Source organism: Nymphaea colorata, chromosome 10, assembly GCF_008831285.2.
Source record: "Nymphaea colorata isolate Beijing-Zhang1983 chromosome 10, ASM883128v2, whole genome shotgun sequence".
NCBI lineage: Eukaryota > Viridiplantae > Streptophyta > Magnoliopsida > Nymphaeales > Nymphaeaceae > Nymphaea > Nymphaea colorata.
In genome coordinates, this window is record NC_045147.1 from 20057827 (window position 1) to 20081295 (window position 23469).

General features: G+C 39.6%; 3 protein-coding genes across 3 annotated transcripts; all 3 read right to left on the reverse strand.

Moving 5' to 3' along the window:
* Positions 1-1333: 1333 nt before the first annotated feature.
* LOC116263292 (zinc finger protein ZAT2-like) lies at positions 1334-2672 on the reverse strand. The gene has a single exon (XM_031642980.2). It carries the CDS (start codon positions 2610-2612, stop codon positions 1719-1721), a length of 894 nt encoding a protein of 297 aa, XP_031498840.1. The 5' UTR covers positions 2613-2672; the 3' UTR covers positions 1334-1718.
* A 3749-nt stretch (positions 2673-6421) lies between these two features.
* On the reverse strand, positions 6422-10095 carry LOC116262767 (protein DOUBLE-STRAND BREAK FORMATION). Its single transcript, XM_031642259.2, has 5 exons — positions 10002-10095; positions 9729-9936; positions 8451-8594; positions 7467-7608; positions 6422-6658 (listed from the first exon to the last, which is right to left on the reverse strand). Exons 1-5 carry the CDS (start codon positions 10088-10090, stop codon positions 6495-6497), a joined length of 747 nt encoding a protein of 248 aa, XP_031498119.2. The 5' UTR covers positions 10091-10095; the 3' UTR covers positions 6422-6494.
* A 6183-nt stretch (positions 10096-16278) lies between these two features.
* On the reverse strand, positions 16279-17832 carry LOC116262768 (LOB domain-containing protein 12). The gene is made up of 2 exons (XM_031642260.2): positions 17613-17832; positions 16279-16788 (listed from the first exon to the last, which is right to left on the reverse strand). Exons 1-2 carry the CDS (start codon positions 17766-17768, stop codon positions 16465-16467), a joined length of 480 nt encoding a protein of 159 aa, XP_031498120.1. The 5' UTR covers positions 17769-17832; the 3' UTR covers positions 16279-16464.
* Positions 17833-23469: the final 5637 nt, after the last annotated feature.

Sequence of the window (23469 nt, forward strand, 5' to 3'; positions counted from 1 at the left end):
AATCATTTCGATATGCAGCGGATTTTATTCAACCTCTTGCATAAATGGGTGACGCTTATCCGAAGGTTTTCGAAGAAAAACTCGTTTCTGATGTGGAATCATTAGTCTTATAACATCCCATAAAAATAAAATTTGAATAACCGTACTACTTTCTTGGCTACTTGGATATATGAATGGATTCTGGAGCTAAATGTTTTTTTGTAAATTTTGAAGCCTTAGATACGCATATTTTCTTCACGTTAAGAAACATGTTCGAGCAAGCCTTAGAAAGGCGTTCGAATTTGTGAAAAGGCGAAAATATCGACTTTGTAAATTAGCATATTGAGTTTTCCAAGTCGTAATTCTTTAAAATCGTACTTAAAGTAAATTCTTGGTAAACTATAATTCCAAATGATTTCGTGCTCCAGAATCAATTTCGTAGACGTGCAATTATCTTTATGGTACAAAAGTTTTTTGAGAATTTCCAGGCAACCAGTTTTGTCATAGATCGGTTAAAACCATCTGAGTGTTCAAAGTCCATTTCAAATCCGGGAACACCAACTCCATAATTTTCTTTTTTTAACAGAAAAAAGGTGTCGACCATATTTCTGTCAGTTCTGTAAGACATGCTGGTGAATGGTCCATACCATGCCGTGTACGTAAGAGTGTGAGGAAATCAACATTAAAGACGAGTGCACTCGCAACGTGATCTCCAGGATGCAGATGGGAACAGTAGTCCAGCAGAACAGATGGAACATAAATAAGTCGCCGTGTTCCCCATAATGTTCTCAATATCTAAATAGTAAAAAGCCCACATGAACTCGATTCCTCCGAGTGATTCACGTTGTAATCTACACCGTCCATCTAAGAATTGAACGTGGTGGACGCCCCACGACTGTGTAGGGGTCTCAGTAAACCTGCAACTGCAAGCCATCTACTACTGTTTTTCACGGTGACCATCAAACCCGTGCAGACGTTCAATTACTTTATATGCATAACTTGTTGTCGTGCGGGATTCAAGAAATAAGGTAGTAAACTTACAGTGAACTGAAAGCAAATGAATAAATAGAATAATGAATGAGAAAGATCATGAATGCACGGACATTCATGATCTTTCCGTTTTCTTTGCACACTCTCTTTGATCGGAATACTAAAACGAAATATTGCATGACTAGCTACCAAGCACGCGGTTGAAGAAATAAAGCAATAAATATGCAGTGAAAGCAAATGAGTAAATAAGACAATAAATGAGGAGGATCATGAATGCACGGAAATCCTTTCAATCCGTTTTCTTTGCACACTCTCTTTGATCGCCATGACTAAAACCAATCACCACAAACAGACTAGCATTTTCTTTACTCAAACTAAGCAAAATAAGAAAACATATACAAGAATCTCAAACACCAACTGGGTCATGAAGAAGAAATTAATAAATTGAAATAGTAACAGCTAAGGCTATAAGGTTGTGGAATCCATTAATTCGGAGTAATTACGAACATAATTGTCACAATATCTTATTGCTTCTCTTCTAAGCCTTTCTGTATCCGAAAAAGTTACCGCCATGGCCATTTGTTTTCTTCCTGCAACAGTAGACAGTGTAGCATAACACCCAGAGTTTACGACTGGCAACTCTCTTCACCACATTCACATGCGCACACTTCCAGATGCTAAATTGAGTACTGAAACACCTTCAATTCCTTTTAAACAAAAGCATGCAACAGGGTCGAAACAGGAAGAGTTTAAACATAAAAAGGTGAAGTTCCTTCCATATGACAAAACTGATGATCATTTTCCACAGGAGGCGGTTGGTTTAGATCAAGGAGAAGAACAGGGTTGCTCTTAGTTCCATGTCTGGTATCCTTCTTTCTCTCCCAATGGCATCTCTTGTGTCCTCCCAGAGCTTGTCCTGTAGGGAACAGCTTCTTGCAAATGGAGCACTCATGGTGTGAATAAGCCCTTCTCGTCCTCCCCTTGGAGATGACGCTGCCTCTGACATTCTTTGGTTCTTCATGGTCAAATTTAAGCGGTTCTACTATGCATCCCATCATCAATTCCACCACCGTTTTTTCTCTTTTGCGCTTCTTGTCAGCGTCTTCTTCTTGCTTGACATGCTTAACATCTGTAGCGGAGCAGCCTCTGATCTTCCTGTGGCTTGCTCTATGACCACCTAAGGCCTGGTGAGAACAGAATGACTTACCACAGTTGGTACAACTGTGCTTTGCCTCTGGTGGGGAGGCGTGACAAGAATCTTCTTCGCCGCCGACCATGGTCGTTTCTGTAGAAGTAGTGTTTGCAGTTGTAGAGGCATCGGATTTACCACCAGCAGAGAGCATGACGAGCAAGTGGGCAGTGTCATACTCCTCAGAGAGAAAGGATGGAGGAGAGAGAGCTTCTGCATACTGTCTCTTCCTACCACGTTTACCAGTAAGGGGCCAGGAGAGAACACTGGTATCGTGGTGGTTGTTGGACATTGAGGTTGATGGGTTCTGGGTGCTGTAAGGTAGCAGAGCTTGGTGGCTGTGGTGATGGGGAGGGAAGAGTGAGGGAAGAGTGGGGGAGCTTTTCCGGTAAGAGAGGGTGGGAGTGGTGTGAGGAGTGAGGACCGATTTCATGAGAATAGCATGAGGGGACATTGTGGGGGAGAAAGAGCACTATGTCTCACTCTTGACACCAGCAACTCTACCTATATCTGCTCCCCAAGCTTTTTATACTTGAGCCCTGGCTTCATTCCCCCTCCGCCCTTAAGTGGGGACCTCTACCACTGTGCTTTTATTCTCTCCTTTCCTCCTTATTAGACAGCCTTGAATGCGCTCTACACATTCAATGTGGAAAATGCAAAGAAAGCCTTATGACAAAATGCAAAAGAAAAAGTGAGAAATAGAGGGGAGAAAAAGACACTTTACTGCACAGACAAAACCGACATAAGCTACAGCAGTTTCATGAAGTTGGTAGCAAGTATTGGGATAGTCTGGACGCTAGAGATCTTGAACATTTCAATCCCTATTCCCAACGAGTTCGAATCTGCACAAGTGTGAAGCAGTAGTACTGTAGAATTAGTTCAGTTTTTGGCTTTTGTACGACCAACATAAGCTTGGACTTAGTTGATTCCTTGTCCCCAATCAAGCTCACAGGCGCATGCGAGTGACCACACATTTTTGTTCAGCTCATAAAAAGCGGTGCACTCGGAAATCTTGACCCTTTTTCAACTTGATGGTCCTAAGTAATCCGCCCAACCTAGTGATCAACAAAGCTCTTATCAGCAAAGAAGCAAGTTTAATTACTCAGAGGCGAGAGCAACTTTTAGGTAAACGCTTGGGAATCGGCTCAAAGTCCAGTTGGAGTCCACACGGTTGCCTAAACGTGGATATTGATAAGATTCAGCCTTTTGTGCAGTCAACACAGAGTCACCACCACCGGTTGATCTGATAAGTTATTGGGTGTCCAGCTAAACTCATTCAAGTCCTGAGTCAAGATGCCCGCGTAACCAAGGGAAGAAAGTTCTCTTCTCCTGAACTTGTCCACCACGTTAAGCAATAAAAGGCAACGCCAACACCATCGACCTTCTGTTTATGCGAATTTTTGTCAGGCAAGTCTTCTAACATAGTGGTTCCCCATTTGTACAGGGCAAGTCTGAAGTCTCGTAACTTGTGTTCCCGTATTCGCTCACTCGTCGCCTGAACATGATGTGGGTGCCCATGGAAGTGCAAAAGAAGAATCAAGGAAAGGGAAAGTAAAAAGTAAAAAATCACTGACCTACCTTGCAAGAACACAATCACTGCAAATAATTTTTTATCTGCTATTTCTGGATAAGGACCTTTCCCAACACAAAATATTCATTAACCTGAATCTCAACTATTCTGGGTCCTGCCAAGAAGTCATCTTCAAGCGAATCGTAAGCCCCATGGCCGCATGGTTACCATTGTTCGTGAATCAAAGAAGATGTTTGTTTCCATCGGATCTCAGACACAGGGTGATCTGAGATCACTGAGTATCTTAGATCCCCGAATCCGATCGTAAATATGAGATTTTGGCTATATATTAAGGATCTTAAATCCTCATTTTTGTAAAATGGTATCGGTATATACCTGCAAAATGCAAACGCATGGACTCAACTATGCATCATTTGGGGGCAAAAAGAACTTAACCTATGACATCTAGTCTTGCCAACTAGAGCTCAACCACCCAGCTAGGTAATTGGCTGAAGTTGAAGAACTTCAAGGTCAAGAGTTCCTTATCGGGGTTGAATCTCTTTAGGAATAAACTGGTAGAAGCTAGGTCTACCTAACCCCAGCTTGCTTGTAAGGAGGAAAAGAGGGATGGAGGGCACTGGATCCTTAACTAGCCAGAGTACTAGAAAATCGCAGGAAGCTTCATTTCCTTGAATTGTCCAAATCTTTGGGAATTAGAATTCAACTACAGTCAAAATAAATGCGACTCCAAGTGCTTGACCCGGGAGAAGAAGATGCTTCGTCGCTGCTTCCTGGTGATGAAAATGACAGTGGAGCTCCTGATGAAGCTTCGTGGGGATGAGGAGAACGAATGTGAATCCATCTGATGAAGCTTCTAAAAGTGAATCCTTTTCAGGCATAACTTAAAGGTTAAGTGAATTCCATGAACTGCCATTTTTCAATTAGCAAGCCCGAAGAAGAGCAGGCAAATACGGGTGATATAAACACTTGCCGAATTGGTGTTATATTGCCATATATGAAAGCGCAGGCCAACGAGGGCCCCATTCACGTGGCCAGGGAGGTCGACTCAAAGTCTTCAAGATGAGGGTGGTGAAGGCCCTGATGTATTCTGGTTGAAGTCTTACTAATTTAGCTTCATATGCCACGAAAAATGCATGTCATGCCAATGGAAAAAGAACATCATTCTTGGCGGTTCTTGGAGAAGGAGTTACTTTTAGGTGAGTAACTTTCTCCTTCAGTCACATGACAAGAACCCAAAGTACGACGCTTTATAGAGAAAAGCCACTAGAGTGATTGATTCAACTACCAGGTACCTAGGTCTCCTCTGGTGCAATAAAGATTAACGTGAAAATAATGAAAAAAATGCAGTATGGATGAATTCATATCATCCACTCAGATTGGGATAAAGGGCCAAACGGAACCACTTACGAACAAGATGCTTAAAAAATATCGGAGAGCTATAAACAATTGGGGAATCTTTCATTTAGTAAACAACCTTTTAATCATAATTTTCAATATGAGCCTCACATTTCTGATTTTTGTGATATGCATTTAGTGATAACGAAGAAGCAGCGCCCAAAATTACTTGAATATCTTGCATAGTTGAGAAAGGGAGACACTCCCTTTAAGAGCAAAGACGGAAAAGTGAAGTTACGTTTTTGCACAATTAATATGTTCATTGTTTTTGGAAAATCAAGACTACCCCCGTGCGCGAAAAGGGAGAAGAGGGGTGCATGTTACCTGCAAATTGGACTCTTATCATCTTGTTGATAGATGTAAAATAAAACCATGGGCTTTTGAAATGTACTTAAAAGTACGAGTTAAGATGAGAAATGACAATTCCCCTTTCATAAATTGTAAAATGATCAGTTAAACAATGTTACCAAGCTTTCATGTATTTCAACATATTATGATGTAGGCTGAGATCCTTTTTTGGTACATATCAGTAGAGGTGTGACCCCTCATCAAAAGAATCGGACAAATCCCCAGTGGTTTAAAAAAAAAAAAATTGTCAATTTTTTTATTTATTTTTGAGACGTTCTCACTTTCTCTTTCCCAAACTCCCAGTGAACCCAAAATTTCTTGTGTTCCCTTTCTTACTCCCAGTAGGCTGCCAACGAGCATCTGAAACGGCTAAATACACTAACCGCCGGGTGAAAATCGAATCCGGTGAAATAGAAAACCAATTGGAGACAACTCTGGTGAGCCTCCCTCTCCCTCCTCTCGGTATATGAGAAACCAGACAAATTGGACAGAACATGATCTTCCTTACCCAAGCCTCTCTCGATCTCTCTCTCTCTGGATTTTCGCCCGTCCCATCATTAATGCACCCGACACCCTTGAGCTTACTTATTCAGACCCGATCAGCTTTTGCATTAATAGCGACTAAGTTGCTTTCGCGATGGTAGTTTTTCTATTCGATGCTCCGCTCGATTAACTCCTGATGTAGAGAACTAAGTAGTGATTGGGACTCCACAGACTACCAGCACATGGACCCATAGTTGGTGTATGGTTTTAGGTTGGCCAAATGGAAAAAGTATCTCAGATTATTTGGAAGGGACACGCAAAAATTCGGATTTATTTGCGTTTATGTGACGTGTATATCTTATTAGTGACTATAATCACAGCATCTTAACGATGCAAAGCTGCCCCCGTTTACTTTGTGCCAAATTTCATTCTTGAGATCCGTGATCGAGAGAGAGAGAGAGAAAGAGAAGAGAGATTGCCTTCTCTATGATGACCAAATCCCATATCACAAATCCGATTGTATCATCTTATGAGCAACGTAGCTGAAATGGACGAGGTAAGCAATGTCCTGGATTCAGTTTATTGTACGAAATTGAACTTACGAAGTTTTAACATGTTTCTTCTGTTGATCCCTTTCCTGAACTGGTTGCTTGCAGTGGAACCATTATCACTTGAGAACTCTTCATGCCTGATTTGTTGTTGAACCTTTTTCTTTCTTAAGTACTTTGACGTCTGAGCTTGAACTAGATGGGCAACAAACAAGAAAAGATGAATACTCAGACCAGAAGTTCAGTTAAAATCTAAGCTCCAAAATATTTGAAATTAGTTCACCAAGTTCCTAAAGAATTTTTGCTAGAAGGTTCAATTGGCAAAAAAGATAAATTTATAGATATGCAAAATGGAATATCCGAACAATGCCATGGGGACCTTGTACCCTAATATCACGTGCTTAAGTCTCAGGATCACACATACAGCGACCATGATTGTGCTGCAAAATATCTGGTTAATTGCAGTAATGTTGCTGGAAAAAGTTATTTTAGGACATGGGTCTCCCTGAAAATACAAGCGTTACCAGAAACTGCAGAACAGGGCTTGAACATTAACTGTTCATAATCATTTCCAAGTTGATGCTGCTTTAGATCATAATTACGTGTGGCCACACTTGTATGGAGATGGATCCTTAGGTTTACCAAGGGCCAGGCCTTGCTTTTTCGGTAGACTGTTGGCTGCATGAGTTATGTGAATCGAAGCACATATTCTCGAGATACTTGGTTCCTGTCAACTACAGCGCATGAATTCCTCTGAATGAATTAATTTACACACAGTACACTAAATGGCACAGGAAATTTGGTCACCAATAGAAGAAAGTTTTGGACTGATAAGACCTGTCACGGTTGATGAATTTGCCAGAGCTTTAGAAAAAAGAATTTGTCGAGTCTTTGCTGGATTGTTTAATTATTTAATATAATTACATCAGGAAGCAATTTGGCGGATAAGTATTACATAAACACATGTATGCACTTGCAAAAAACCTGAGCAAATAAAGCAAACCTGAATGTGAAGCAGATAATGCCACAGCAGCATCTCTTAGTCGCTGGGCTTTCTCATGATCAGATTTTTGCGGTTGGCAAAGATTGCCTTTGGGATCTACAGCAACGGTAGATGGAATGCAAGAGAATGCGCTGTCATAACACTGGAATCACAATTTAAGATTTAAACTTTCAAGAAGAATGAAATCCAAGAAGAATTATTTCATTGCATCCATATCTTGGTTTAAGACATGAATGATTACTAAACAAGAAATTTCGTTGTAACATGTAAGGCATCTGAATTGGTATGAGTTGAAGGGTCACAAATAAATGGAACGTCCACACTGCAGACCTCCAAAATATAGCTTATATAAAGATTTCCTGCCAGGCCCTTTCAATTCTTTACTTAGATTTTTCCATGGATCCTTATGCAATTTAAAATGTTCAAGAATCAGGGTAGTGTACATTCAAGCAGTTAATTAGTTACCACATTCAGAAACTAAGCAGAGGGATCATGTGAGGAGGTTGTTATATAGAAATGATAACGTAGTTGAGTTATGCCATATAACAGGTTTGATTCTCAACGAAGCAGTAATGATTTATCATCTTCTATACTGCTTCCACAGAATTCACAATCTAGAGAAAGAAATTTGGGTACAAACAGATACAATTGCATATCAAACGCTAAAACAAAAGGTAAATGTTAATACAAAAAACTACATATTGATGGTCACTTCAAAGTTGTCAGCCTACCTATGATGATGGGTATTTCAACATTTAGAACATCAAACCAGAAGATTATGGTGGCAAAGGCTTGCATGTCAAAGTGAAATGTTCACAATAATGTCAATTAATCTATCAGTTTTGGTGGATACCAAGAAAACATACACACAAGCTGGATGAATGAAACATTCCTCAAGGATATGCGTATTAAGAAGGGACAAAATAACTTTGACTTTTGGGCACACTACCTCAAGGATCAGAATAAATGAAAGGCAAGTAGTACCTTGTTGGTGATTGAGTAGAACCCATTATCAAATGAATCTTGAGCAAGCGTCATCCACTCATCATATGACACTTCCAACCATGGACTTTTGGTGCAAGCATCTTGACGAAGAAGCAAGGCCTCATATCTCAATGCCAAACACCTCTGAATGAAAAAGAGAGTAAGTGCATGCATAAATTATTAAATAGATTATATCATGTGGTGACACAACAAGCATTGCAAGGCAGGGTTTCTATTTGCTTTATGGGTTTACATAGGTGAATTATAATACGGTGTCAATATGAGGTAGCGTGGTGCTGATGAAATCCCTACGCTATAGAACATAGATACGAACACGCCTAATCCATGATTGTGATGCTTGGTGGAACAGACCTGATACTGTTGGTTAGTGCTCACATAGAATGTGGAATGACAGATATACTCTTCTTACAAATCAGCACCTGCTTGCTATGCAGTCTCTTTAGGATTACTAATTGAAACTGCAAAGTTAGTACAGGCAATCAAGCTCAGTACAATTTCAGAAATCTAAACTAACAAATGCACTCAATGTCACCTGTCATGAATTCCAGATGAAAGAAGCACTCACGTTTAAAAGTGATGGAAATGAAAGGAATAAAGCACATAAAAGCATAATGTTAGTATTACGAGGTTAGAAGATTAAAAAAAGTAACTCTGACATTCTTAGATAATACAACCATCGCTGATGAACAAGAACAGACGCATCAGAAAAATGGTGAAGGGAAAAATCTGAATGAGAAATTAGCAAGTAGCAGAACTCCACTGTAAACCAAGGTATTGTTACTTGAAGATGAACCATTCGGAAGGATCGCAGAGAAAACTAATCCGCTAAACTCGGCAGCCTTTTCCAGTTTATATGCATGAATCCTCATTGCTTCAGGCAGTCACATGCATTCGGCTGATCTAAAATTGATCCATTATCGACAGGAGAATCCCTTTTCTGGTATTTCCATCCACATTCGCAATAGGCACGAAAGTATACCAAGAAGCAGTAGAATTTTCCAGTAAATTATAGAACTAGTGTAAAGATTCAACCATATATGGGCATTCGGCGTATTGATAAGTTGAATCTAGCGCAACCTTTTTGTTCTCTCAATGCACTCCAGGTAAGGCACGCAGAACGAACTACGAATACAAACGAAATAAAAAGAAAGAAAATAAAAAAACCGTGCAGATTCCGAACTAGCAAAATGGGAAGAGGAGAGAAAACAGAAAACGACAGGAAGTTGCGAGAAGGAGAAAAAGGCAGAAATCGACGACCTCGGCATCGCCAGCGAGGGCAAAGGCGCAGACGAAGAAACTGAGAACGCGAAACTTTTCCTCGGCAGGCTTTGTCGAGGCTTCTTCGAGGACGGCCGAGATCTCGTTTCTCAGCAGCGTTCTCAGAGCAGAGCAAGTGGCGTCCAGGGAGACGACGTCTCCAGAAACGAGGATCGACTGCAGGAGTTCCAGGGTTGGATCGTTGAGCCTGAAAATGAAAACGGAAGGATGAAGTAGCCGGCACAGTCGGGACGAGAGCGAGAGAGAGAGAACCTTCGGAGGGACAGCCAGGAGCGAAAGAGGGACAATTGCTCCGCGAAGACGCTGGTGGCGTCCTCCTCCATTCTATTTCTGGCGGGCATCGTTCCCCCGCCGGCCTTTTGTTCTTTTAAATGTGACAAGAATTACGGAAAGAACCTAACGTCTGGACAAGTAATAAATCTGCCACTCATTCTTTTCGAAAGTTCAGAAATACGCTCAGTTTTCAAGGAGATTCCCAAATAGACGCCTAATAAAATATTAGATTTAAAAGTAAAATAGCATCAATATCTCTTCCAAAGACAAAATTATCTTACATCAACCGAAGACAAGTGGTTTTCTATGAGACATATTTTTGTGTATATCAAATATAAATGTTTCGCGTCAATAGACACGCCTTTGAAAAATTCTCCCACATGTATTTATTAATTTTTTGTTAGTCGAACGGCCATTTATTATTTTCCCGCCTTCCCTAATTTTTTCTTAATGTAGCTTGTACGCAATGAGCCTGAATTAGGGCCCAGTCAGCTGTGAAGTTGGAATCTCAACTAGATATCAAATTAATAAAAAAAAATGTGAAATAAATTTGTAAAAATATTAATTAAAAATGAGTTATTGTTTCACTAGAAGAAAATGTAAATAACTAGACTAAATGTAAACTTACCCAAATCGGTTGCATGAGTTTAGCTATGGTTTTGTCCTTGTAAACTTTGTGCTCGCTTCCATCATTGTGATACATGATCCATACAAAATGCGAAAATTAACATCTCAACATCAATTTACACATCTAATTTTATATATATATATATATAATAACAATTTTTTTAGTGACATTTTTAGTGGTTGTCTGGATGACACTCTAAGAATCAGGTTTTCGAGACAAATCTTGGTTTTGCCTCTAAAATCAAGTTTTTTGAGTGTTTGTATGCCATTGAAAATTGGTTTTCAACAAATCTTGTATTGACAAAACTTAATGAATCTCCTTCAGGTATTCAGAAAAACCAGGCCTTAGTTGTGTCGCTTAAGCAGTTAAACAAAAAATCTGGAACTCATTAAAAAACTTGGTTTTCTATATAACCATGTTTTCACAAAACTGTGTTAAATATGATGTCATCTAAGTTTTAAAACAAAATTTTTAATTTTTAAAATAACATCTGACAGCTTTGTATTTCTCCCTCCCTCTCTCTCTCTGTTTCTCGTCTCTTTCAGTATTTGTCAAACAGTGAGATTTGGCAGTTGTCACCATGATAAAGCAATGAACAATGTAAATTGCCTTCCGGAAGCAACAAAGTAAAAAGACCTTGGAACAAATTTTATGTGTATGCACTAGAATTCTCACTATAATGCTACATAATGGCATAGGACGCGCAGACGGTGCATTACATCCTCCTACGCTGATTCAGAGAGAGAAATGTGTAAAAATCACATATGAACGAGTCCATGGATGAAACGATACATGTTTTGGATTGTTATTTTCCTAAATTTACCAGTCAGTTTTGACTCTTTAGTTGATTTCCAGAACTTGAATAAGCAACCTTCAAATCTTTTGATAAGCTGATGAGATTTTAGAGAAGTGAAAGGAGAAGAAATTAAAAATGCAATCACGAATGCATGGAAACCTCATAAATTTGTCAGCTTTTCTTCGTTGTTTGGAAAAAAATTGGTCAGCTTTCCACAGTATAGCAAATTTAACCTCCTGGCATTCTAATTGCAAAAAAATTTGATCAATATAAGCAACGTGTGTGAGAACCAATTGCCGACGGGGATAAAATATCAATCTTTTGCAGCGATAACAAGGAAGAAAAAGAATATCAAGTCCATGCCCAAGCAAGACCATATCTTTTCAAGTTCATCTCATTCTGATGGAAGAGGATGGAATAGGATGTTGGTTGATGGAGCAGCTAAATTCCACAGAAATAGTGCACCAAATAAGGTACACAGTTGTGGCGAGCGTCTATCAGTCAACAGGAAATTAATTAAGGACAACATGTGAACCATTCTGAAGCCATGGATTTGAGAACAAGAATCAAGATTCTATACAAAGTTTCTACCATGAAAAAAGAAAAAGAAGAACAAATTTAGACCATCCTGTGTGCCTTTTGGATTCATCAACAAATTTATAGAACAAAAAGAAGATATATATATATATCTTCTCCCATTACACTAAGGTATTGGCATAATGGGATACTACAGTCTACCGGGTGGCCTCCCTAGGCGGCGTGCGTCGAGTTGCCGCGGAGAGGCACCGTCGCCTCCCTTGTGTGGCTCCGGCGGCACCCGCCTGACCACCGGCAAGGCCCCGGTAAAAGTCGCCGGAGCCGCACAAGGAAGGCAGCGGTGCCTCCTCACTGAGAAACTTTTTTTTGCAGTGGGGAGGCACACCGCCTCTCCCTTTTTCCAAAAATATAGAGCAATTTTTTTTAAGGGAAGGCCATTGCCTCCCTCCACCTCCACAAAGTTGATGATGACCGTCCTGCAGGCAATGTCTCGCCGGCACGGCGGAAGGGAAGCGACGGCCTCTCCTTCCTGCAAATGGCAGGGCATCAGGCTTACTTGGTGCTCGTTTTTGCTTTTTTTATTATTTTTTTAATAGGAGCGTAAAACAGGTATAACACTTACATCACGAAATTGGTATATATAGATATAGACGAAATTTTAGAAATCGTGCATTTTTACCAGATGAAAACGCAAGTTGATGATCTCCAACTGTATGTGGCTGTGAGCAAATTTCCTTGACAGACCAAATTGGCTAAATGGTTCACTTAAAACCTTCAATATTGCTGTTGGCTCGTTCTGTGTTCGTCGTCATCTTCTCAGTCCATGTCCATAGAAAATATTGGTCTTGGTTGGCGTAGCTAAGTAGACAACTCGACGTTTCTCCCTTTGGCTCTTATTGGAAGAGGAAGAAGAAATGAACTTCCTGTCTTGTTCACATTTTATTTAAAAAAAAAATCGTAAACCGTGTCTGGAACCTCTGCTTTCACACGGAATCCATATTGCAGCAAAAAATGCGAATGTCACAGTATTGATGTTTCTCAGAAACATGCACGAGCTTTCTTGTCACACATTTAAACATCAATAACTGTGGTGAGGACACCCCTACATGTAAGACATGAAGTAGGTGAAAATCTCACCGCCTGTTGCCGACCCAGTTATTAATCCTAACGAAGGAAGGAGAGGGAGTGGGGAGCTTCGGCTCTGGCTGGGATGCTGAGATTAATATACTTGCTTACGGGAGGGCACAGACCTACATAATTTGATGTACTTATATATTGATCCTCCTCCAAAACTTACTACAAGTTTGGTCATTGTATATTCATGTCCCTGAGCTACAAATTTCTAGCTCCAAATGGGTTGTGGCTCCTCTTTAACTACATAGTGTTGAAAAGTGGCCGAATCTCCCCACGAAATCTAGCAACCGGTGTTCAAATCTCATACGAAAGAATAACCTTTCTTGCAAGGTTAATTGAACAAGCATAAGCCTTCTGCTTTACTGCTTTAGAGAGCAAGAACACTACCTGGTGAGCAGGGTTTTCCGCCATCTAGAAGAAGGCCGAAACCCCTGTCTAAGAATGGTAGTAAGCCTCATTTCTTTGAAAGTGCGATTTATTTGAATTAGAAATGAGGAAAGGCAAAATTTTCCATCAGCAGACGCAAAGAAAGTACAATAATTGATCCTTCAAAAGAAAAAAGCGAAAAAAGAGCGAGTTTTCCTCAAACATTTAATGGGTCCTTGAAAATGAACTAAAAGCGCTTAATGACAACTTTGAAATAATCAAGTGTTTTCCTTGTTGGTCAAAGGATCGAGATCCACTTTCCAAATTAAAAATGTGAACAAAATCTCTTCAGCTGTCATTGAAATAATGCATTGACTAGGGAATAAATCCAAATTAAGCTAATTCATTACTTTTTCTTACCGATTGGTCGATGTACAGATGAATGAGAAACAACCTAATTCACTTAGGACTCTAATTTCTTCTCTTCACAGCTGAATTCAAACTCGACCAGACGTCCAACTGGAACTCGATACAGATTCTACCCGATTATGTATAAATTTTCTGATCTCAGGCTAACCCAATCCAATTTTCAGCAAAACAGCATCTAATTCTGGGCCTGAATCTGACTACGTAGAATCCGATTACTAAGCCAAATTCAGTAAATTAATGCTACCTAGATCTGACCTGAATCCCAACCATTTACACCTCTATGAGTGCAAGTCAAGCCAGATCTTCATTCTACCTAAAATTGTAAACTTAATGCCACAATAACCACTCATTTGCAGGTCGGCATGGTATTATTATCAATACAATATATGAATAACATCATTGAGTATGGAATACCAATGAGTGACTTGATTTCAATGTATGAACTAATCAAAATTGGGTGCATATATACTCTGCAGGCAGTGGGGGTGGGGGGGGGGACGCCGCCGAAGCTTTTCATCTTATCAGAGTCTAGGGCTGCTTCAGAGCTTGGGTGGAGAGTGCATGTACACCCATGAATTAAGTGCCATAGATTCATTGCTTGCAGTTAAGATACAAGAATCCAACTAACAACTGGACTTTCACCTGTCTACTAATACAACCAGCTATTCTACAATCATCGAAACCGCTATAAGAGAAAATATGCAATCTCATATAGGTTTCAAGCCAATATTACAACGAACCCACATCAGAAAATTACCCTATCTTAAGGCAACACGACTCCAAAAGAGGAACCAATTGCAGCTTTTATTCTGCAAAATAGTTTATTCTCCTTTTACAGTCGGCCAATTGGTAGGCGAACACATCGACTCCATATTCCTTCTTTGTCTCCAAGCGAGTGGGCCGGATCGTCCCACTTTTCCTGTTTTTCCGTCTCTTTTGAATTATATATTTGTCTAAACTCTCTCCCTCTCTCCCCTTCTCCGTAATTGCATTCTTTTTTCACCTTGTCGAAATTGTTGCCTTCCCAAACTTACCGTAGGTATATATGCATTTGACAGACCTCAGAATAGATAAGTCTTAGGGATTCAGACTCTTAAATTTTTCAGATACCAATCTGTACTATGCCAAAAAAAAACCGAATCTATATGTTTTATAGATAACCTTTATTATTTATTAATAATGGATTATTAATATATTATTAACCCCACATGCAAAAGTACTCCTAAGAGACAAAGGGCCCCAAATTATTAAAAACATGTATTTAATGAGGCAAGCGTATCTACCATCTTGCCTTTGTTGACTTGCAAATCCCCATGCATTAAGAATTAAGGTGCGGAATCCTGTCGGCAGAGCTCTCTTTCTGCGTTCTGCAATGGAAGCCACCATTTTAATTTTTTAAAGAAACAGGTGAGAGCCAAGGAGAAGGCTAATAATACTTTAGCACGGAAAGAAATGAAGACAACAGTTCTAAATTTCTAGTGTTCCCATGCACCTGTACTGATTCCACGTGAAAAACAAACTAAACTAATATCGATTGAATTCTTATTGGAAGGTCTAAAACCCGCAGCGACGGCACGTACGCCTGCTACAATACCTACAACTGGAGCTACGCAAGCTGCAACTGGTGATCTTCAAATAAAAATGCATTCAATTATTCGGGCAATAAATATGGGCTCTGATTCCTGCCATTCAGAATCTTCGACTCTTTTAATTTTTGTTATTATAAGGCAAGGGACAAGACAAAGTTGGGTCTCTTACAGAAACTTTCAAAGAATTAGATGAGTGTTTGTTTTTTGAAGAGCTAGCCTCGTTCACTACAGCTGATGTATTATTGATAAGGAGCAAGACCATGGAAAAGTTTTTCATGAAGGGTGTGAATTAATTAAGCAGCAACATGTGGGAGTACCCTTTATGGAATCTTGATTCGATGTTCAAGATTTGAATGCCAATTCCCTTAAAGAGTCATGAACCGATCTCTTATGTGCTCCAAGAATCCTGATACTCAGAAGTTGCAATATCTTATGTCACTTCGAAATGATTTCACATGCAACTTCCTAGCTAGCTTCTTGATTTTTGCTTCCCAAATCGTTTGAAAGTCTAAAGCTACTGCCCCATTTCAATTCTCCTTTTGTCAATTGCATTTTTCTCGTCGGTATGGGCTCTGGATTTGCAAAGTCACGTACGTGGAAATGCTTTTATTCAATGGAAAGTTATCAAAGTCGCAATAGAATCGTATTTCGTCGGCTGCTTCAACAACCAATGCATAATGTATTGAAAAAGTTCTAGGTTTTTGTGTCCTGAATTAATGCATAAGATCTTGACATAAAAACAGAGTCGGTATATATGTTAATGTTTCATTAACGGCGAAATCATATTTATATAAATCCAAGAACCCAAACTACATGGATCAGCATTAATGGACAGCCGCCTACATGTTCTGCACATCTAGCATGCTCATCTTTGATCATTTGGCATACGGTTGAACTTTCATACTTCATAATTCTTCATCTGCATTCCATCTAATCAAGAAACAAGGGTAGACTCAGAGCTTTTCATGCCCACATGGATTCCCTCTTAGGTGCTTCACCATATGCATGGCTAGTTGATCCATAGTTAGCAAAGGGGAAGAGCTCGGCGTGTACCAAAGGCTTGCTGCCCATGTCTTCCAGAATTAATGGCAGTGAGATCGACTCCTGCTGCATCTGAATGCACAGTATCTCTGCTTGTGCAACTGCTAGTTGCATCTGCAACTGAGCGATCTGCTGCTGGAGGAAGGAGATTGCGCCTACGCAGCCGTAAACCGGATCCCGCACTCTTGCATTAGCTTCATAGACTAGGCTAGTCACCGCATCTGCTCTCTGTTGGACAGGAAGGTCCTGAAGAAGAGCATATTGAGCATCATAATTCCTTTACTGGAATAGTTGCGATTTTGTTGTCAAAAGGGAAAAAAACAGGTGAAAAGACATGCACAGGACAGCCATATCGTGATTAATAGTCGTTGTGATTGTCATTGTCATCTCTTAGACTTTTAGGGGAGCCAACTACCAGAGCTGGAACATTTGTTTGGGAGTAGGAAAAAGGAGTTGGGAGAATAAGAACTGCTCGCTCGAATTGCAAGATTCACTCTGTAACACTTCTAAAGTATTGTAGTTATCAATCCTACTACCTTCTAACTAGCATTAGATTCAGGTTTCAACCGTCAAGAGGTCGTCCTTCCATTTTAGCTGTTTTTTTCTTTGAATGAAACCTACATGGAGAAACCCCGATCCCGGGTAGATGATAACACTTTTCTGAATCAAAGCTGCCACGGAATCAAGTAAAAGAGCAGACAAAATTGAAAAACACTCCTGGACAATCTTAGCAGTTAGTGAATGTTCCTATGGTCGTTTCACTCAGATCTACAAATGCAGCTTGAGAATTCAATTCTTAAGCAGAGATTCAACGTTATGACCACATGGGGTAAAATTTTTTACTCTGCTTCCTCCTCTCCTTCCCATCTAAAGCTAAAACCTCTGTAATCTTCCAACAGAGTAGTTCATAGCTCAAATATTTGATGTAGCAGCAGTCACATTGCTCATGAACTCGTCACATAAGAGATATAATGCTCTATGCTGGCATGTCTTTGGGTCCTCAACTTTTTTTTGTTTTTGTTCCTAACAGAAAAAAGCGTTTAGCCATTTCATGGTGTGAGGAAGTTCACCTGAAGCATCTTGCTGACATTGCTGGCACCAAACACCTTGTGAACGTTCGCGAATTTGACGGGATCGTCGGCCGGAAAAAAAGGAGCAAAAATGCAGCCTTCGGCGCATCGCCGGCGAAGAAGCTTGCATGAAGCACAAGGGGGGTTGCCACCCATTGCCTGCTTATGCTGCTGAATATGCCTCAGGACAGAATGCTGAGAGATGAATGCTTGCTGTAATGTTCAATGCTGAGAGGATGGTAGGCTTAATTCCCTTTATACTATCATTATAACTACAGATGTGCTTGATAGCTCCACTTAAACAAATTTGTCCAAGAGGAGTGTGGAAGTTTCAAAAGGAAAGTTGATGGCTCTTGACTTACTAAATTATGAGTACGGCATTAGAATATGAAGCAAAGAAGAAGACAAACTGGCGAATTAAATAAACGGACAATTAGGTTAAGTATTTATATACATTGAAATTTTTGAGTCTTTTAAAGCAACTGAGGCATATAGTTGTATACATGTGTATACAGAACCCGCCACCACACAGCCAGCCTTATGTATGGTGGAGGATCCATCTATAATTTATTGATGAACAAAATCTAGTCCGCTTGTAGATTGTAGATTCAAACTGCTAGTTGGTGGATTGAAATTCAGCAGTAGCAATTAAGAAGAGTTCAAAACCCATGAACACCACCATTTTTGCAGGTCCAAGCAGATATAGACCCTGGGGGCACCATTTTTGCAGGTCTAAGCAGATATAGACCCTGGGGGCGAAGATAATACGACACGATCATTTCATGATAGCGGCTAAGCGTATGACCAAGTTACATAATCTGGTCTCTTGGATGCGTGCCGAGGACACATGGTGGCAGGATAGGACACCATGTGGAACAATGTGAGGGATCGAGTTTCGGCGCGACTACTTGCAAATGATGAGTGGGGTGAGAAGTCAAGCTGGTTAACATGCAAATCAATGTGGAGTCAGATGTGCTGCTGAATACAACACCACCCAACCACTCTCCTACTAATCTATGCTGCAATTCCATGTCTGCTCTTTTCAAAATTCTAATAATCTATGAGCACGATTTTCATGGTTCAGAACTTATAAATTGACCTTTAATCCATCAGTTTGGACGGGTCCACAAGATTTTTCTATAGATCTATGAAAATTCAAAGAATCTCAAATGTTCTTGAAAGTTTTGCTATTTGTACAATATTCATCTACTTATGGATTTTTAGGCTTTAAGCTATGGAAACAAGTTTAGAAAGAATTAATTTGTAAGGAATAATTTCACACCCATGACGGACGGTGGTTGGAGGAAATACCTGAGAAGTTGAAGATTCCTCCACACCCTTTGCTTTTCCAGTTCAAAATTTGTTTTGGGATTTGGATGCAGCATGACCACTGCTTGTAGTTCAGAAAAGTAACATTCATAAGAATCGCTTTGATGGCGCACTACCAGATTGACCAGCTATGTTACGCCCCTTTGAAACAATATTTAATTTTGGTAGTAAAATGTTTGTGTTAGCGTGCTCGGGCGCTTAGAAGAAATATCACGAAACGCGGCCATGCTGAAAAATCCTTGAAAGCCCGTGTTTGGTGTCGGCAAACCTGAATTTCACTTGCACTTGCACTCCAAAATTGTGGATGAAAAATCAAGAGCACCTCCATCCACATTTTTCCTTTCAAGTTTAATTAGAACACTAGGAAAGCCACGCAACCGTTGGATAAAAACTATACCGTTCGTTTTAACATTTGTTCAGCGAGGATAACTTCTCTATGAAACGGCGGTCGAAAAAAAGCTGCCTGTAGAAGGAAATCTTCCCCTCGACATGGGGTCGCATGGACATGGCGTCACATATTTTTAGCAATATTGAGGCTGATCAGTTGCCTGGGTAAGCCATCATAGGACAGACTGTCTTACGGGACTCTGTCCCCAAACGCGCAAATTTAAGAAGAAAGATGATGGAATGGCCCAAAATATTCTGTCTTGTCATGTGTTTGAAACAGCACCTTAATTTAGGAGATGCCTTTTCTGGATGGAAATGTCCATCGCATTCAAACCACAGGCTTGCGAACGGGTTGGATTCCCATGTAAGTAATAATGTGAGAGTAGATATATGAAAGAGTACATATTGTTACTGTTGCTAACCGGCCAGGTAATCGTTGACCCATTCATTCCTACTTGCTTACACTTAGGTTAAAAAAATAGATTAGTTAAATAGATTCAATTAGAGCACGGGATATGTCATTATTTAACTATTTGATTGTAAACATGTTTTATGAATGCCAATCTGATTTTCTAAAAGAATGGGAGGTAAACATGTCATCTAGATAATAAAATTCATTTCATATATTACGTAGTAGTATCAATTATGTCAATTCTTATCTGTCAAGTAAAAAGCATGTGTAATTCATATCTACAACTAAATTACAAAATCCAAGTATTTTTACTATTTCATAAAAGTAACTGACACGTTCAACTTTTTCTTCTTTTCGTAGAAGCATCTTAGATACATATTTATTCTTATTCAGTAGTAGCTTAGGACAAAATCTATAGCATTAAATAGTTATGTGTATATAGACAATTAGGTTTTTTTCTCCCTTCTTTAATTTAATAAGGTTGGGCATCAGGTCGGCCCAATAAGCAGTCGGGCTAGAGCTGGGCTGCAGCCCATAAGAGCAGTTTGGCCCTATTAATATTAAAAAATAATATTTTTAATATAAAATAATATATAAATATAATTAATTATAATAAAACATACATAATTATATATATATATATACATATATATAAGTTGTCGGGCTAAGTTGAACCTATCCGGGCTGGCCCGATAACTTATCAGGCTAGCCCGATAACTTATCAGGCTAGCCCGATGCCCAATTTTCAAGTCCAGGCCCGAGTCAGGCTAGGTATCCAATCTGGTGCCCCGACTTAGTTTTTAACGCTCAATATTCAAGTCGAGGCCCGAGTCGGGCTAGATACCCAATCTGGTGTCCAGACTTAGTTTGTAATGAGTATTAAAAAAAGAGAAACAATTTTAATAGTTTAATTGTTTCATATAGTAACTTTATAGATATACATATATGTCATGTGCATGCTCATACTTGTAGTTGGTGATAGAACTTCACCCAATATTTTTTGTCATTCCTTGTCTCACAGTTCACGTGGAGTTGCATTCCCTTTAGGGCTCAAGGAAATAGTAGTGGGAAGGACACGCCCACGTTCAAGAGCAAGCGCCCAACAGTTGATGTGTCCCTCGGCCGTATGTAGGACGCCAGTTCCCTTTTGTTTCTTCAATTCAATCCATGGATCCACTGTTGGTTACATCTATAAAAAATGTGGCCGTCAATGTTTGTCTACTAAAATAGAACCGAAGCCCCTTTCCTTCCCCCAGAATCCAAAGTTGCTTTCATGTCTGTGAAATTTAAATTAAACTTGCATAGGAAAATGCTAACGAATTCATTTAAGAATAACGCGTTTCAATAAAATTTCAATCTATATAATATAGGAACCGAATGCTACGAGAGCAATTAAATTTAAGCCTATAAATCTTTAAAAAACAGTGAGAGATTCTTACACGTCTTGTGCCATCTGCCCCGGCATTTAGTGTGAACCTCTAATTTCAACCGCCATCATCTTCTTGACTCTGTAGAAAAGAAAATCATAGGCTTAGACTCTTGGCTTTTCAAAGCTTGCGTTGATTTGTTAATCTAAATAAGTCGTGTTGCAATGGAAGCTGCGCATGTTGTCGACCGTAAAAGAGAATCCTGATTGATTAGCCATATTAACAGCTGCTGCAAGAAGAGAAGGAGAAGTCACGAAGGACATTGAAGTGTTGTGCCTAGATTTAATTTGGATTCTACTATTTTGCACCACTGGTGGAGTTTGAAAATTTTTAGCGAAAGAGTATTGATACTTTAATTTTTACATTTTTAAAGAGCATCAATAAATAAATGAGAAAATGACTAGGAAACACCAATGTATAAATAAGCAATTTGTGTGAGTCAGTGCTCGCATCTTTGAGTTTTCTCATAGCATGCAGCGACAAAGCTTATATAGCATTACATTTAGGATAGTTTTTTAAGTTCATTCCCCTTTAGAACTTTTTTTTTCTGGGTGAGTGAGAGGTTACCTACCATTTGAAGGAGGTTTGAAGCCCCTTTCTTCAACCCTGGCCCCAAAAAAAAAAAAAAAACTAAATTCTTCCTAGCTCTGGTGGGGTTCTGGGCCATGTCGGGGCTTGGGTGGACAAAGGACTGCCTTCAACTAAATCGACCGTACCTCATCTTTAGCACCAGGGAGTAGAACCCATGAGAATTGAAGCTAGAACTTATTGTATAGGCATCTTCTGCCCCGACCATTTATGTTGTGCCCCTTAAGCGCCCTTTTAAAACTTTTTTTGTCAATATAAGTTTCTCGATTTTTTTTTCTTTACACCAAAACTGCAATTAACATTGTTGCTCGTTTATGCTTGTAAAAGACATGCTCTGACTTATGCATAGAGTAATTAAGCACGTACTTGTAAGGTTGCAACGGTTTGATCATATCAAACCATGGGGAACTGACATTTTTTTTTTCATTTTTTTGAATTCGTAAGTGAATGTTAGTTCAACTTCAGATAATCCCAAAGGAAAAAGTTTAAGTTTGGGAATGATTGTAGGGTATATGACCTGTTTTCAATGTTTCAGAGTGTTGTCTCTACTGTGCTTCAACTTCTGCATGGGTAGTCTCCCCTTCACAATATAAAGAGTTGATGTGTCTCTACTACGCTTCAACTTGTACATGGATAGACTCAAAACGAAGAAATGGTGGTACATAGAACAAACCCATTTTCACAGCTTCCCAATCTATAATGTTTATATGTACTTAAATATTAGCCTATGGTCAAGAAAGGAGAGAACACAGACATCTTTGATTTTTTTGAAAAAACTTGTAAGCGTAGTAGGAACCTTGGATGCGCCGCACTGGCTAATGTTCTAATCTGTTTCATAATTATTGAATGAACAATCAGCTGTATAAATCCAATAAAAAAATTAACTGAGTGGATATACAAGGCAGGGTAGACCTTGGTGGTTGTTGACTTGGGCGACAGAACTGGTGAATTAGTTCTTGATTAAGTTGTAGGCTTGATTGGGACATCAAGTTTTAGAGCTTCAAATTCTAGTCTTTGCAGACCCCAAGGGCCGGGAAAGCTCACTTTTCTTCGCCATGGGTCTGAGCATGGTCGACGACAAGGGCTCCACTTGTCTGATGACTCATCAGACTAGTGAACATTGTCAAGTTGATGAGACGTCGCAAGTTAAACGGACAGGTGAACATTGTCCAGTCGACGAGACGTTATGAGTTTAATGTGATCCCAAAAATTGATCCCTACCAAGAGAACATAGAGGGTGAAGTAACTAGTAAATTTTGGCTGATTGGCACTAATCTAAAAGTTTTCATACTTTAAGAAACAGACATATAATCAGCAAATACTGTAATATATGTAAATCAGCAAATATTTGAAGGTCTCTATATAAAAATAAAAATAAAAAATTGTGAGACTAACTGCCCACTTCTACCAACATATAGCTCCGCCACTGCCACGAATACATACAAACAACGAATACATACAAACAGTGGACAAGAGGACATTGCGGGGCCTCCCTGACTTCCTTGAAATGCATGGAACGGCAAAGAACAGTGTGTCCATTGGGTTCTTCTCCCCCCCATCAATCAACCCCAAAGTGCGGCCTAACCTTACAGCATGCTATAGCTGTCAGGAGCAATCATGTTTCTACCTTTTATGTGCATCAATGCCTTCAAAAAGCCAAAAGCCAAAGTATGGTGTATTACTATTTTTAGGATTAAGTTGTGCTGTTGGATGA

Coding starts and splice junctions, on each gene's coding strand:
- LOC116263292 (XM_031642980.2), bottom strand. CDS start 2,612: ATGTCCCCTCATGCTATTCTCATGAAATCGGTCCTCACTCCTCACACC.
- LOC116262767 (XM_031642259.2), bottom strand. CDS start 10,090: ATGCCCGCCAGAAATAGAATGGAGGAGGACGCCACCAGCGTCTTCGCG. Junction 7,609..8,450: donor TCTACTCAATCACCAACAAG/GTACTACTTGCC, acceptor TTGTGATTCCAG/TGTTATGACAGCGCATTCTC. Junction 6,659..7,466: donor ATTATCTGCTTCACATTCAG/GTTTGCTTTATT, acceptor TTGCCCATCTAG/TTCAAGCTCAGACGTCAAAG.
- LOC116262768 (XM_031642260.2), bottom strand. CDS start 17,768: ATGGGTGGCAACCCCCCTTGTGCTTCATGCAAGCTTCTTCGCCGGCGA. Junction 16,789..17,612: donor ATGTCAGCAAGATGCTTCAG/GTGAACTTCCTC, acceptor GCTCTTCTTCAG/GACCTTCCTGTCCAACAGAG.